General features: G+C 39.5%; 1 protein-coding gene across 1 annotated transcript in view; it reads left to right on the top strand.

Moving 5' to 3' along the window:
- Nucleotides 1-2,116: 2,116 nt before the first annotated feature.
- LOC119517065 (cytochrome b-c1 complex subunit 2, mitochondrial) overlaps nucleotides 2,117-16,546 on the top strand; it is a 72,890-nt gene continuing 58,460 nt past the window's right edge. Inside the window, exons 1-6 of the mRNA XM_037813552.1 lie at nucleotides 2,117-2,252; nucleotides 4,734-4,817; nucleotides 4,916-5,065; nucleotides 5,562-5,626; nucleotides 6,662-6,718; nucleotides 6,961-7,085. Of these exons, the coding sequence (XP_037669480.1) occupies nucleotides 2,220-2,252; nucleotides 4,734-4,817; nucleotides 4,916-5,065; nucleotides 5,562-5,626; nucleotides 6,662-6,718; nucleotides 6,961-7,085 (514 nt within the window). The 5' untranslated portion in view covers nucleotides 2,117-2,219. The remainder of the gene's footprint in view (nucleotides 2,253-4,733; nucleotides 4,818-4,915; nucleotides 5,066-5,561; nucleotides 5,627-6,661; nucleotides 6,719-6,960; nucleotides 7,086-16,546) is intronic.

The following is a 16,546-nucleotide window of genomic DNA, read 5'->3' as shown; positions in this document are numbered from 1 at the left end:
CCTTAGGACTGTAAATTTGCAATCAAATAAACCCCCTTTATAAAAGCCCATCCATTTCTGGTATTTTGCAGCATTAGCAAACCAAAACAAATGGCATCCATCTCAACTACCTTCACTCCTCTCCAAGCACAGATAAGCAGCCTTCAAATGAGCAAGCAGGCAAGGAATTCAGGAGGGCATGATATGGTGTGGAAGTAGATCTGTCCACAAGATGCACTCATATTGTAGCTGAAAGCTTAATAGGAAATTTTGCAGAATTCTGAATAAACTCATGGTTTTGATTTATGTAGCTGATATCATGAATTAACATGTTCCAGATCCTACCACATGTTTGCACAGAAAATTCTTGGCCTCTTCAGGATATTTGGGTCCCAGTGAGTTTTGATATGTAGATGGTGTTATAACCCTTGGTAAAAACAAGGGAAAATTATAAGGGGTTGGGGTGTGTGTGTGTGCATGTACTGCCTAACCTGAACTATTTGATGATGAAGTTCTAATAACTGGACTCAGTCAATGAATTTGGACTTTATCCTGGAAAAGATGGGAGTCTATGAAGGACTTTAAGCAAGGAAGTGACTTGATCAGAGCAATGGTTCCCAAACTTCACTCATTAGTACAACCTCTTCATGATTTTTGCCCTATCTCCATAACACCTGTAATTAACTTACTTGCTTTTGTTTAAATCAACATTTTTTCTTTTATGCCTGTATTTAAGGAAGAAACCCATTACCAGCATTACTTGCCATAATCCAAACAAATATGTAACTATTAAAATGGAACAATGTTCACCCATGTACCAACTTAAAATTACCTCATGCACCACTGGTGTTAACTCTACCACACTTTCGGAAACTCCACTGTTGGGTTAGGAGTGGGTTAGAAGTGCCTCCCTGAAGGCAGAGAAACCAGTTATTAAGTGGTGATGATAAACTGAACAGTGGCTTTGGTAGTGGGAATGGAGAGGAGGAATCAAATTCACAGTCTCTGGTAGGGAGAAATGGGTTGGCACCAGATTCTCAATGACCAGGTCTTGGATGTCACCCGGAGTCATGTTAGACAGCAAGAGAGACTACTGTGGACGCCATAAGTGGTGGCGGACAAAAATTTGCCTACGCTCTGGAATATCTACACCACCAGCGCGACCCAAACTTGTATACACAGATCACGTCGGGATCTTGTTAAAAACAGTTCCTGGTCCAGTGTAGGACCCGAGATTCTGCATTTCTAACAAAATCCCAGGTGATGCTGATGTTGCTGGTTTCCCAGCCACAAGTAGCAAGGTACTAAACCGTAAATCCCCACGAGGCAGGACCACACCTTAATCCAGCACAAGGCACCTTACAGTTAATACTCGTTGAAGAATGGGTGAACTCTTTTCCTAGATCTTCACAGGACTGTCTCTACAATATGCAGAGTTCAACACACATGTCACACACACACACACACATACACCTACCATTCAAAAACTTATTCTCCTCATATGAAAACTATAGTTTACGTTATTACTCACAACGTCATCCCAGCCTACAGTGTAAACTCCACGAGAGCAGAAAACTTAGCTGTGAGAATTCCCTAGGTGGCAGACCACAGGTCCTGGCCTGTTCTAGGGGATACAGCTGCGAATTCGTCGTACACGGCCTCGGCTCTCACGGAGCTATTGATCTACTACAGGCTTGGCCCAGCAAGCGGCCCGAATGCCCAGCTTCAAGGCCCAAACCCCGAAGCGTCTGCAGAAAGGCGGAATAGAATGACTCTCTTTGAGACCCTACCGTCCAGGGAACCAAAACTCCGTGAGCCCAAAACATGGGGAGAGCCCAGAGACCGCCTGTGGAATCTCGGGAAAGGGGCTATTTCATTGGACAATCCAGCTCGGAAAAATCCAAAGTCGAGGGGAGGACTGTGATGCGCTGTCGTAATCGTAGACCGAAAAAAATAACAGAGTGAATATCCAGAAAAAGAATCCAAAAAGAGGTTAACTAAATTATCTGCTGTATATTTACCTGCAAAATTATGCGTCCTCCTATCGCGCTTCTCGAAGAGATTGGACTAGTCCAACCACCTCCTGGGAGCAGTAGAGCGCCCTCCGTATAGAGAGTCCCGCCGCGCATAGGGGCGTGAGAAAGCGTGTTCGCGGGGAGAGCTGGGAAACTCCGGTCCTCCGCCACCATCTTGCTTTCTTTTAAGCCGGCAGTAACCGTGGGTCAGAAAAATCTTGAGCCATGAAGCTGCTAACCAGAGCTGGCTCCTTTTTGGTGAGCACAGCCGGCGGGTTTGGGGAAGGACTGGGGAGCAGTTTGTCAGCGATGTGACATGGGCCGGAGGTGCCCGTTTGGGGACCCCGGGCCCTGGGCTTCGGTCTGCCCTTCAGCTGAACCCTGCTAGCGAAGTGGGCTGCAGGTTGGGTCGGGCCTTGGAGGCCCAGCGCGCGCTGTGAGCAAAAGAGACCTACGCCAGAAAACCTGAAGAGAGGGAGAGTGTTTGAGAGCAGAGGGGAAGCGACTCCACGGAGAGAGCTCTGAAGGTCAAAGCTGCACTTGCGGGCCTCAGAAGGAGACCGCGAGACCCCAAGGCCGGGAGGCGGCACAAATCCAAATTCCTTCACCCCATTTGCCCCTTTACTCTTGCGGCTTCTTCTCCTTGGTGTATCACGGAGCATCAGGTTCCTGAAACGTTAAATGGGCTTATGAGTAAGGTTATAATTAAGACATGAACTAATGAAGGTATAGCGTTTATCGGTTCCTGGAACTTCATTGTTAGCTATTAAAGGGTCCTAGCAATATAACGTGTGCTTGGTCTCGTTAGAGGGATCCTCCAAGAGGTGGTCTTGGTCTCTCTACCGGAGCTGCTTAAGGCTCCCCTTACATGCCCGAATGAAACGCAGGAGAAAAATCGTCAAGCATCAGTGTATTACTGTAGAGCATGGTTGGGGAGGGTGGGGAGTGGGGTGGCGGAGCACTGATTTTAAAAATCTGGTCTGGGGGCGATTTTGCCCCCTAAGGGACTTTTGTAAGTGTCTGGAGACATTGTAACAACTTCGGGAGGAGATGCTACTGACAGCCTGAGTGCTGCCCAGGACAGCCCCCCCCCCCCATACCAAAGAATTACCAATCCCAGAACTAGTAGTACCAAAGTTGAGAAACCGTGCAAGAAAAGATGCAAAAGACAGGACCTGGGACTGGAGTTTCCCTGGGCTTATTGACAAAATAGATGGTAATGTGAGTTACATGAGTGCCATAATTGAAGATGTAATCGTGTTACCCTTCCTGGCATGCCTAAACAAACTAGATACACAGATTTAAGGGCAACCCAGTTAGACTGGCAGAGATCACCCCACCCCCGTTGTAGTAGAAAAAAAGGACTCAAAGAAAGAAAGTGAGTTGGAGAGAACCAAGGTAAACAAATTGCAGTAAACTTGAAAGGAATTTTGTTTCTAGCTGTAGTGCTGATTTTTTAAGAGAATTTATACATGCTTTATTAATAAAACAGTAATCCAGTAATTTTGTGATAATTACTAGGATAGTTATTTGCAAGTTATCTGAATGGGACAAATTATAAGAAGCATATAACCAACAAAGTGTCACTGTTCAGACACATTTAGAGACACCTAAATCCCTGGCAATCAACTGTGGATTATTTATATTTAAACTGTTATTTTTCCCACATATCCCAAAATTTACTTTTTGGAAAATCAAAGGCCAAAATCACAACTAGGGTTAACTGTACCACACCAGCAGACTAAATTGATGATAAAACTAAACTAATTGTAATTTGTAATTAAAAAAAGCAATACTAACTACAAATGAAAACCAACAGCCAACTTAGTGCAGCACTGATGCTGAATGCCCAACACATAGCCTTTCTGGGAGGCTCAGTGTAAGTAGCCTCTGGTGGGGGTCCTTGGGAAACGGGCAACATGTTAGTGTTCATTTAAGCTTGAGAGTACCAAATTTTATTAGCCCTTAACATCTCCAGTAGTAACCTTATGACCATCACAATCTAAATGAATTTTGTGATATTGTATGTCATTTTTCCATAACAAGTAAGTTAATGTACTTTGTATATTATTTGATATTTGAGAGAACCTCTTTATCCCACCAGTGGTTGCATATATCAAGAGTCTGCTGTGGATGCATTATTAATAGTCTCAGGAAGGTAAAACCCTTGTTTGTGGCCTTAGTGTAGTACTCAAGAGAATGAAGATACTGTGGGAGATTTTGGAGGCTCAAAAGAAGTTTTCCTTGGTATACTTTCTTTTTTAAAGTCTACTAAAATAATCAAGGAGATGAAGTCATTTCAGTGGGAAAATAGACTAAAAGGATGAGACTCTGGACAGATAAGCTAGTCAATGATGCTAAAATCTATAAAAGGGTATGGATGTAGCAATCCTACACTTTTTCAAAAAATTTCAAAGCATTAGAGCTAGAAAAGAACCACTTGAAACTTAGTTGGAAGGTAAAAGGAAATACAGTAACTCTTTACATGGTAAAAAATCAACATATAAAACTCAGTATTGCAGGATGTTCTAAAATTCAAATAGAGGTTTGAGAATGGCTTGGGTAACCTGGTAGGTTAATAATTCCAAAACGTGTTATTCAGTGAACTTTTCTTATGGAGGTGGTAGCATTCTTTTGTCATAGAACACCCTCTGTTGCTTAAGTACATTAGAATCCAATGCTTTTGTATAAAGCACCGTTCCTGTGAGAAATGAGCATAACTGTCTTTTTTATGTTTAGAGGTTTTATTCCCTCAAAGTTGCTCCCAAAGTTAAAGCCACAGCTGCCCCTCCCAGAGCGCCTCCACATCCTCAGGATCTTGAGGTTAGTCCCATTAAGTCTTTCCTTGGAATCAGCACATGCCTCACTCTCCCTGGTAAAACAAAGATATTAATGACCTCTCTACTTTATTTTAAATACAGTTTACCAGATTACCAAATGGCTTAGTGATTGCGTCTCTGGAAAACTATGCTCCTACATCAAGAATTGGGTTGTTCATTAAAGCAGGCAGTAGATATGAGGACTCCAACAATTTGGGAACGTCTCATTTGCTGCGTCTTTCATCCAGTTTGGTAAGCATCTATACCACCTTGATAGGTTTGGAAATGTTTGAGAGTCAATGCTGTGGAATCTTGGTCTAACAAAAAGAGAAACTGAGTTATAACATGTAAAACCACAGGATTGTTTGCTAGAGAGAAGCATTATATTAGTGGCCATCTGAATGTTGGTGTTAGATCATAAGAAATCACTTTAAAAGGGGGAAAAAAGGAAAGGAAGAGAATTGCCAAAAACGGAAAGAAAAGTACTCTTTTCCGTATGTAAGTCTCTTTCAGAATAGACTGATGCATCTAGTAAGCTTGCATTTAAGAGTAGATTTTTTACCTAAATGTGCTTTATATAAAAATCTATACTTATGCTTTTTTGGTGAACCTTGTTTTATAATTCTTAAACTAAAAAAGGATCCACTTTTAGGTAAAGTTCCTTTTGAATCTGCTAATAGCATTTAGATGTGCTGTTTGGCACACTTAGCATTGAAAAACTAAAAATGGTTTTTTTTTTTTTTTTAAGACTACAAAAGGTGCTTCATCTTTCAAGATAACCCGTGGAATTGAAGCAGTTGGTGGTAAATTAAGGTATGTTAACATATTCATAAGAGAATGAATAGTGAAAACATCAGAAAATATTCACTTGGAAGTTTTTTCTGTTATTAAGGTGGTACAGGATTGCTTAAACAGGGCACAAAAGAGAAAAGACATGAATATTACTATATCAAAACTTAAAACATCTTCTTTGACATAAACAAAGTAAAAATTGAAGTAACTGACAATGAGAAGATATCCACAAGGTCTAAAACATGCAGAGAATGACTATTCAGAAAAATAAAGAACTACAAATTAGGAAAAAACAACCAAAGAGGAAATAGATTGACAAAGGATAGAACAGGCTATGTTCAGAAGAGGAAACCCCAGCGTGTCTTTATCAGTGTGATACCATTTCATACCTATTGGATTTCTGATAATATCTTGTATTCACAATGATAAGGGAGAAGGAAAACTCTTATACCGCTAATGAGAGTATAAATTGATACAACCACTTAGAAAAGAATCAGAGAGTAATGAAATTTAAAATGGGCATATCCTACAATCCAACAGTTTTTAATCCACATGCAGATAGTCTTTTTCTTTGTAAAGTTTGGAAATGATCTCCCTCGGAAGTGGATAAAATATGTCATAGTCATCTCATGAGAATACTACACAAGGAATGAACTAGATCTATATCAGCGTAGCAGAAATTGAAACAATATTGGATGAAAAATCAAGTTGCAATATTTTTAAGATTTGGTACACTTATAATTTTTTTTTAAACAAAATACTACTCTTTAGTGTTGATGATTATGGTTGTCTCTAGAGTGAGAGAATGCAGCAGATGGCCTGAAAAGGGTACAAATAGTTTCCAACTTTGTGATTTTTTTTCTTTTTTAAAAATATATACTAATATTTTTAATTTTTGGTTGCTGAGTACGCAGGGCTTAGTTGCATTGTTTTTTGTACTTTTTTATACTTAAAATTTTTTTTTCCAAAAGTGATTAGTTGATTTAACAAGGAAGATACAAAAGAAAGCTCATTCTTCTGATTCACATAATTCACTGCAATTTATTTCCAATTCAGTGTGACTGCAACAAGGGAAAACCTGGCTTACACTGTAGAATGCCGGCGGGATGATATGTAAGTATCTGCATGTTCTTAGGACATCTGCTTCAAAATACTCAGCTGCTTGGTTCTAGTCTTTTTGAAATGTCGGATTACGACTTCTGATTTTGGTTTGAATTATTATTCACGAACTTTACTCAATACTGTTCTTACCACCAGGTCTCAAGTTTAATATTGAGATCATTTTAGTTATGTAGAATCTTGGGCATTGTTTTTTCATTTTAGACTTGTAACTGTTACCTTGGTGTCTTCTATAGTGAGATTCTCATGGAGCTCCTGCTCAATGTCGCCACAGCACCAGAATTTCGTCATTGGGAAGTCTCTGCCCTTCAGCCTCAGCTGAAAATTGACAAAGCTGTGGCTTTTCAGAATCCACAAGCTTGTAAGTGCGTTTTCATATTACATTTAGTTGTTTCTAAGATTCTGGCTTTTTGAGATGATCTAGTAGTTAAGGAAGAAATTTCTTTTGAAATTTTTTTCTACTTAGGTTTGTAAAGTGCCATTTCCAAAAATTTGTACAGTTTTTTGATGTGTTCTTTGTTATTTTGTTTCTAAACAACTAGGTTGGTGTTGATTACTTTTCCTCTTTGATGGTATACAAATTAAGAACCTTAGTGTTTTTCCCTGTATTTCTTCCAGTTTTTTTTTTTTTTTTTTTTTTTTTTTGATAGTTGCTTTGCTCACACCAAATCCAGTAGCAGTCTGTTGTTTCTGCTGCTGTTATTCTTGTTATTTAGCCAACTCATCTACAGTGGGTCTTTCCAAAGCAAGCAACTAATTTTTAAGAACTAAGAAGTTTTGTGGGGTTTTTTTGTATTTATATTTCATCCATTTATGTAACCTTAATTAAATTATGTAATTTTGACAAGTACAACAACAAAAAAAATCTGTAAACATGCCCTGCTGATCTTTGGAAGCCATACAACTTCTGGTGGGAACAGAAGTTTGCCAAAATAGATGACCAGCTGCAGGGGCTCATGTAGCATGGCCTCACTTGGAAATCTGGTCTGTTAGGCGATGGTCTGCTGGCAGGTGTCTAGAACATACTGAGTGCGTAGTTCATGGGAGCTAATACTATTTCATAGTTATACTTTGAGTCACAGAGGAATGATATCTTTGTTACTGTGAACCTTTGCCAAAGAACAGAATGATAAAATTATAGAAAAGAATTACCTGTCCCAAGTGAATTCTTTCTCACTGGTACCACTGAGGCTTCAGCCCTCGTCTTTTCTGCCTGAACAAGTACAGTGGTTTTCTGGCCAGTGTCTCAGCGTCCATGTTTATATTTGTAGTCTGTCTCCCGCAATGCCATTACAGTGATCTGACATGAAAATCTGGTGAAAATCCTTTAAAACCTTCTTCTTATCTATGGAATGAAGTCTAAACTCTTAGTTTAGCATACATGGCTTGCCATGATCTGGCCCATGCCTTCCTCCTTTATTTGTTTCTCTCTTCACCTCCCAGCTACAAATCCAGTTCGAATCAAACATTTTGCCTGTGCCTTGTCTGTTTCCTTGAACTGAAATGCCATTCCTCAGTTCATGCTCACCTGGGAAACAACTACTCATGTTTTAGGACTCATCTCAGATTTCCCTTCTTCTGTTACTCCTGGCCAGATCACACTGCCTTCTCTTGTGCTCCTACTGCACTTTTGACATTTAACCTATAATATTTTTTTTTAGCTTAACTAATTTTTTGTTGTGAAATATAACATATATGCAGGAAAGTGATAACTTTCAAAGTGCAGTTTAACAAGTAGTTATAGAGCAAATTTCAAAATACGGTATGGGTTACAGTTCCACAATTTCAGTTATTTCCTTCTAGTTGTTCTCATACAGGGAGACTAAAAAGAAATATCTGTATAATGATTCAATAGTCATAATCTTTTGTCAAATGCTGCTCCTCCCTCTCATTTGATCACTGTCTCAATCTTCGTGGATATCTAGGAAATGACCACTCTAACTTGTTCGTGTTGAAAAGGAGTGTTGACATTATGCAGCTGGTTGACGTTCTTGAAGAGACTGGTGCCTATAGGTTTTGGGACTCATCAGGCATAGAAACAAACGGGAAGTTTTAAGTTTCTGAAAAATAAACTTAGTGGGTGAAACTTTTATTATAGAGTATTCTTTAGGGTTTTTGAGACTACTGTTACTTGGCACTTGGCATACTGTGGCAATTTGCAATATCTAGCTATAGCTAGCATAAGAGTAACCTCTAGGATAGCCTCTCGACTCTATCTGAAATCTCTTAGCCCTGAAACCTTATTTTGTTACATTTCTTTTCCCCCTTTTGGTCAAGAAGCATATTCAATCCCGTGATGCCAGGGCCAGGCTCATTCCTGGGAGTCACGTCCCACGTCGCCAGGGAGACTCACATCCCTGGGAGTCATGTCCCACATAGTGGGGAGAGTAGTGAGTCCTCTTTGATTTCTTTTAGCAAAGTTTTGTAGTTTTCTATGTAGAGGTTTTTACGTCCTTGGTTAAGTTTATTCCTAGATACTTGATTCTTTTATTTGCTGTTGTGAATGGAATTTTTCTCTTGATTTCCTTTTCTGTTACATCATTACTAATGTATAGAAACATTACTGATTTTTGTTCATTAATCTTGTATCCTGTCACTTTGCTGAATTTGATTATTAGCTCAAGTAGTTTTGTTATTGATTTCTCAGGGTTTTCCAAATATAGGATCATATCATCTGCAAATAATGAACATTTTACTTCTTCCTTTCCAATTTGGATGCCTTTTATTTCTTTGTCTTGCCTAATTCTCTAGCTAGAACTTATAGCACAATGTTGAATAATAGTGGTAACAATGGGCAGCTTTACTTCATTCCCAATCTTAGAGGGGTAGGCTTTCAGTCTCTCACCATTGAGTACTATGCTGTCTGTGGGTTTTTCTTACATGCTCTTTATCATATTGAGAAAGTTTCGTTCAATTCCTACCTTTTGAAGTGTTTTTATTAAAACAGGATGCTGGATTTTGTTGAATGCTTTTTCAGCGTCTATACAGATCATTTGATTTTCTCTTTTGATATGTTAATGTGTTGTATTACATTAATTGATTTTCTTTGTTGAATCGCCCTTACATGGCTAGAATGAACCCCACTTGGTTGTGGTGTATAATTCTTTTAATGTGCCTTTGAATTCGATTTGCAAGTATTTTGTTGAGAATTTTTGCATTGGGGGATTGGCCTGTAGTTTTCCTTTCTTGTAGCTTTATCTGGTTTGGGTTTTAGAGTGATATTAGCTTCATAAAATGAGTTAGAGGACTGATTGATTGGATCTCTGTACTTGTGGTTGCTTTGCTGAAGTCTTCTATTTCTTCTCAAGTCAGTATAGGTTGTTATGTGTTTCCAGGAAATTTTCCATTTCCTCTAAGATCTCATTTGTTGGAGTACAGTTGTTCATAGTATCCTTTTATGATTTTTAAAATTTCTTTGGGAGCCGTTGTAAAGACCCCCCCTCATTTATTATTTTGTTTATTTGGATATTCTCTCTTTTTGACTTTGTCACTCTAGGTAAGGGTTTATCCATCTTGTTGATCTTCTCAAAGGACCAACTTTTGGTTTTATTTATTCTCTCTATTGTTTTTTTGTTCTTCAGATCACTTATTTCCGCTTTAATCTTTGTTATTTCTTTTCTTCTGCTTGCTTTAGGGTTAGTTAGCTTCTTCAGTTGTTTAGTTAAGTCTTTTTAGTGTATTCATTAGGAGTTAATAATTTCCATCTCAGCACCACCTTCACTGCATCTCATAGGTTTTGATATGTTGTATTCTCGTTTTCATTTGCCTCAAGATATTTACTGATTTCTCTTGCAATTTCTTCTTTGATCCACTGATTGTTTAAAAGTGTGTTCTTTAGCTTCCATAGATTTGTGAAAGTTCTGGTTCTTTGGTGGTTATTGATTTCCAGCTGCATTCATTATGGTCAGAGAAAGTGCTTTGAATAATTTCAGTCTTTTTAAGTGTATTGAGACCTGTTTTGTGCCCTAGCATATGATCTATCCTGGAGAATGTTCCATGAGCACTGGAGAAGAAAGTATATCCTGGTGCAATGATCTGTATATGTCTCTTAAGTCTAATTCATTTATCACATTGTTTAGGTTCTTAGTTTCCTTACTGGTTCTCTGTCTAGTTGTTCTGTCTATAGAAGTGAGTGGTGTATTGAAGTCTCCCACTATTATTGTAGAAACATCTATTGCTCCTTTGAGTTTTGCCAATGTTTGCCTCATGTACATTGAAGCTCTTTAATTGGGTGCATAAACATATATGATTTTTTTTTCTTCTTGGTTAATTATCTCTTTTATTAATACATAGTGTCCATGTTTGTCTCTTGTGACATCTTTGCATTTAAAGTCTATTTTGTCTGGTGCTTGTATAGCTACCCTTGCTTTCTTTTGATTACAGCTTATGTGGAATACTTTTTTCCATCTTTTCACTTTCAATCTCTGTGTCAGGGGGTTTAAGATGAGTCACTTCTAAACAGCATATCAATGGATCAAACTTTTTAATCCATTCTGCAAGTCTATATCGTTTAATTGGGGAGTTTAACACATTCACATTCAAAGCTGTTACCTTAAAGGCAGTTGTTGAACCAACCATCTTATCTTTATTTTTTGTGTTTTTTTCTGTCAGTTCTATTTTTTCCCCTCTTTTTTACCTTACTAATATTCTTCAGCTCTGTGCCATTCTCCAGATCTCTTTCTCCTTTCTTTTTTTTTTCAGCTAACAGACCTCTCTTTAGTATTTCTTGCAGGGCAAGTCTGTTATTAACAAATTCTCACAGCATTTGTTTGTGAAAATTTTAAATCTCCCTTACTTTTGAAGGACAGCTTTGCTGGATAAAGAATTCATGGCTGGAAATTTTTCTTTTCAGAATCTTAAATATGTTATAACACTGCCTTCTCTTTTCCATGGTGCCCACTGAGTAGTCTTATATTGTTTTCTTTGTGTGTGGTGAATGCTTTTCTCTTGCTGCTTTCAGCATTTTCTCCTTCTCTTCAGCATTTGACAGTCTGATTAGTATGGGTCTTGCAGTGGGTCTATGTGGATTTATTTTATTTGGTGTTCATTGGACTTCTTTGATTTGCATATTTATGTATTTTATAAGGCTTGGGAAGTTTTCCCCAATTATCTCTCCCAATATTCTTGCTAGCCCTTTATTCTTTTTTTTTTAAGTGATTTTTTCTTTATTTAATCATTACCTGGGGGAAAATTTCTGGGGAAAAAGTATATGACGTTTTAGTAGTGACGTTTTTTGTTTATTGTTTTTGTTTTTTTTATCTTCATTTTATTGAGATATATTCACATACCACGCAGTCATACAAAACAAATTGTACTTTCGATTGTTTACAGTACCATTACATAGTGGTACATTCATCACCCAAATCAATCCCTGGCACCTTCATTAGCACACACACAAAAATAACAAGAATAATAATTAGAGTGAAAAAGAGCAATTGAAGTAAAAAAGAACATTGGGTACCTTTGTCTGTCTGTTTCCTTCCCCTATTTTTCTACTCATCCATCCATAAACTAGACAAAGTGGAGTGTGGTCCTTATGGCTTTCCCAATCCCATTGTCACCCCTCATAAGCTACATTTTTATACAACTGTCTTCGAGGTTCATGGGTTCTGGGTTGTAGTTTGATAGTTTCAGGTATCCACCACCAGCTACCCCAATTCTTTAGAACCTAAAAAGGGTTGTCTAAAGTGTGCATAAGAGTGCCCACCAGAGTGACCTCTCGGCTCCTTTTGGAATCTCTCTGCCACTGAAGCTTATTTCATTTCCTTTCACATCCCCCTTTTGGTCAAGAAGATGTTCTCCGTCCCACGATGCCAGGTCTACATTCCTCCCCGGGAGTCGTATTCCACATTGCCAGGGAAATTCACTCCCCTGGGTGTCTGATCCCACGTAGGGGGGATAGCCCTTTATTCTTAACTCTTCTCCTTCTGGGACACCAGTGATTCTTACATTTGTGTGCATCGTGTTGTCCATCATTTCTCTGATATCCATTTCAGATTTTTCAATCTTTTTCACCATTTTTTTGTGCATTCACATTCAATTGTCTGTCCTGTAGTTCACTTATTCTTTCTTCTGTCTTCACATATGCTACACTGTATCTCTAATATATTTTTAATTTGATCTACAGTATCTTTCATTTTTGTAAGATATGCTATTTTTCTAATTACTCTTGCAAATTCTTTACATTCCTCTAGTTTTATTTTGTTGTTCTTTATGTGTTTAGCCAACCCATTGAAGTTGTGTTGGAGATTTGTATATACTTTGATTAATTGTTCTAAGTTTTTTGTCTTCTCCAGCTTTTTGGTCATTTGGCGTGGCCATATTTTCTTGTATCTTTGTACGCTTTGTGATTTTCTCTTGAGTTCTCAGCATTTGCTTATCCTGATAAGGTTATTTGGGGAGATGCAAGTCTATTTGGACATCTGTATAAAATTTGGCAGAACTGCAGTTTGCTGGTGTGCACTTTCCCTCTCTTCCCAGCAGATGGTGCTCTGGGCCACCTCTTCCCCTCAGGCCTGCTTTTCCCTGACTGTGGCTGCAGGCTGGTTGGGCTCCAAACCAGATGGAAATCCAATCAGTGCAACAGTTCTCAGTGCCCACTGGACACTGCTAGCCCTGGGGGTGGGGGGTGGGCACTGTGCAGTTCTGTGGGAAATCTCCTTAAGGGTACAGTGGGTCTTGGTGATTCCCAAGCCTCTGAGTGGATCAATCTCAGCCTTGGGGCTGTGAGCCTCACCCTCTCCGGCCCTCAGCCAGCTCAGAAGTGCGCTTTTAATCAGCCCACAGGTTCCCTGCTTGCATTAGGCCCTCAGGTCATGAGTAGGGGAAGGTCTCCTCGTGCTTCCATGTGGCACTCTCTTTGTCCCCGCTTCTCCACCCATACCTACCATGGGCCTCCATGGAGGAGGCACACAGGCAGCAGAATACAGACTGTCTCTGTCGGATTGACTCTGCTCAGCTCTGCATCCACTCTCCTCTCAAGAAGAAGGCGGTGAAACCTGGGGAGGATCCAAGATGGCAGCATAGAGAGGAGTGGAAGCTAAGTAGTCCCCCGGAACAACTAAAGAAACACCAGAAACAACTAGTAGATAATCCGGAATAACTGCAGGGGGACAAATGTGACTGTCCACTCATCATACACTAACCTGAATTGGGAGGATTGCCTGAGATCACAGCATAAAATCTGTAAGTAAGAACTGCAGATCCAAATCGGGAGACCCCTCCCCCACAGCCCAAGCTACAAAGCCTCGTGGTGCCAGAGAGAAGCTTTCTCCCAGTAAGCGAATATAGCTCAGCTGAGCTCCAACTGGGGTTTTAATTAGCGAGTGTGAACTGCTCACTATGAGGTACGAATCCCCAACAAGTAGACAGAAGCTTTGGGTGACAACTGACCTTGGAGAGCCGGAGGGTCGCCTCGGACTAGCTCTGTTCCTTTTTCAACTCAGTGGAGAAAGCCTCAGCCATTTACAGTTCCCAGTTCTGTGACCCAGACAGGGGTGTGGCACAGGCAGAGAGAGGCCATTGAAATGCTAATGACCTCCCCAGAGACGTTTGTCTTCTCTAAGAGGACAGGGGTGGAGCCCAGCTCTACTACCTGCCTTTCATTCAGAACTTACACCAGGCAAGAATTATAGGCTAATCTTTGCATCAGGCAGAGAGTGCCCCTGCACAGCTCAGCAGCCCGGGGCTTCCCTTGAGGGACAATGCGCACTAGTGACGTAGCACAGCCTTCCCTCAGCAGAGGTCCTGGAAGATCACAGCTGAGAAGGGGGGCCTGCTCGGAAAACCCAGGGACGCTACATCAATGCTGGTGGTTTGTGGGTCAGCGACAGAGAAAATCTGGGGCAAAACTGAAATGAAGGCTTAGACTCTTGCAACAGCCTTGAATCTCCGGGAACACCTGGGAGATTTGATTATTAAAGCTGTCCTGCCTCCCTAACCACCCAGACACACGCCCAACATTCAGGGCGGACAGCTCCAACAACAAACCCAAACTGAGTTCACCAACTGAACCCCACAAAAGTCATTTCCCCACACACCACAGAGACAGAGTTGAGAAGAACTGACTTGAGGGGTATAGGTGTGTCGCAGACGCCATCTGCTGGTTAGTTAGAGAAAGTGTACGCCACCAAACTGTGTTTCTTAAAAATTAGATTGGTATTTTTTTTTACAACTTGAAAGAACCGTATCAAGCAAAGCAAATGCCAAGAGGCCAAACACAACAGAAAATCTTAATGCATGTGATAAAACCAGATGATATGGAGAACTCAATCCCGAACACCCAAATCAAAATATCACAAGAGACATAGTACTTGGCACAATTCATCAAACAATTACAATCGAGGAATGAAAACATGGCACAGGATATAAAAGACATGAGGAAGACCATGGAGCAGGATAAAAGGGACATAAAGAAGACCCTGGAAGAACATAAAGAAGAAATTGCAAGATTAAATTAAAAAAATTGAAGATCTTATGGAAATAAAAGAAGTTATTGGCCAAATTAAAAAGACTCTGGTTTCTCATAGTACAAGATTAGAGGAAGCTGAACAACGACTCAGTGTCCTAGAGGTCCACAGAACAGAAAATGAAAGAACAAAAGAAAGAATGGAGAAAAAAAATCGAAAAAATTGAAAAGGATCTCGGATACAATAGATAAAATAAAATGTCCAAATTTAAGACTCATTGGTGTCCTAGAGGGGGAAGAGAAGGGTAAAGGTCTAGAAAAAGTATTCAAAGAAATCATTGAGGAAAACTTCCCAGACCTGCTACGCAATATAAATACACAAAGCATAAATGCCCAGTGAACTCCAAATAGAATAAATCCAAATAAACCCACTCCAAGACATATTCTGATCAGACTCTCAATTACTGAAGAGGAGGAGCAAGTTCTGAAAGCAGCAAGAGCAAAGCAACTCACCACATACAAAGGAAACAACATAAGACTAAGTTGTGATTACTCAGCAGCCACCATGGAGGTGAGAAGGCAGTGGCATGACATTTAAAACTATGAGAGAGAAAAATTTCCAACCAAGAATACTTTATCCAGCAAAACTCTCCTTCAAATTTGAGGGAGAGCTTAAATTTTTCAGACAAACAAATGCTGAGAGAGTTTGCCAGTAAAAGACCTGCACTACTTCAGAGTCTAAAGGGAGTGCTACCAACAGAGAAACAAAGAAAGGAGAAAGAGATATAGAGAATTTTAACAGGCATATATAGAACCTTACATCCCAAATCACCAGGACACCCATTTTTCTCTAGTGATCACGGATCTTTCTCCAGAATGGACTGTATGCTGGGACATAAAACAAGCCTCAATAAATTAAAAAAAAAAAAAAAATTGAACATATTCAAAGCATAATCTCTGACCACAATGTAATACAAATAGAAGTCAATAATTTTTGAATTGTAACTCCACTGTTTACTTCCTACATGATATAAAATACACAAACTAATGACAAATCAGTGGTTTTGAACTCAATGTAAAATATGTAATTTTTGACAAGAACTATATAAAGGTGAGGGAATGGAGGAGTATAGGTACATAGTTTATGTATCCTATTGAAATTAAGTTGGTATCAAAGAAAAACAAGATTGTTATGGATTTAAGAGTTTAATTTTAAGCCCCACAGTAAACACAGAAATTATCAGAGAATATGACCATAGAGATGAAAAGTAGAGTATGGGTTAAGAGAAATGGGGGAAGGGGCAATGGGGAGTTAAGAAATGAGTGTATACCCTCCCCCCTACGTGGGATCAGACAGCCAGGAGAGTGAATCTCCCTGGCAACGTGGAATATGAGTCCCGGGGAGGAATGTAGAC

This window comes from Choloepus didactylus, chromosome 21 (assembly GCF_015220235.1).
Source record: "Choloepus didactylus isolate mChoDid1 chromosome 21, mChoDid1.pri, whole genome shotgun sequence".
In the NCBI taxonomy this organism is placed as follows: Eukaryota; Metazoa; Chordata; class Mammalia; order Pilosa; family Megalonychidae; genus Choloepus; species Choloepus didactylus.
This window is presented reverse-complemented; position numbering and strand designations above follow the sequence as displayed.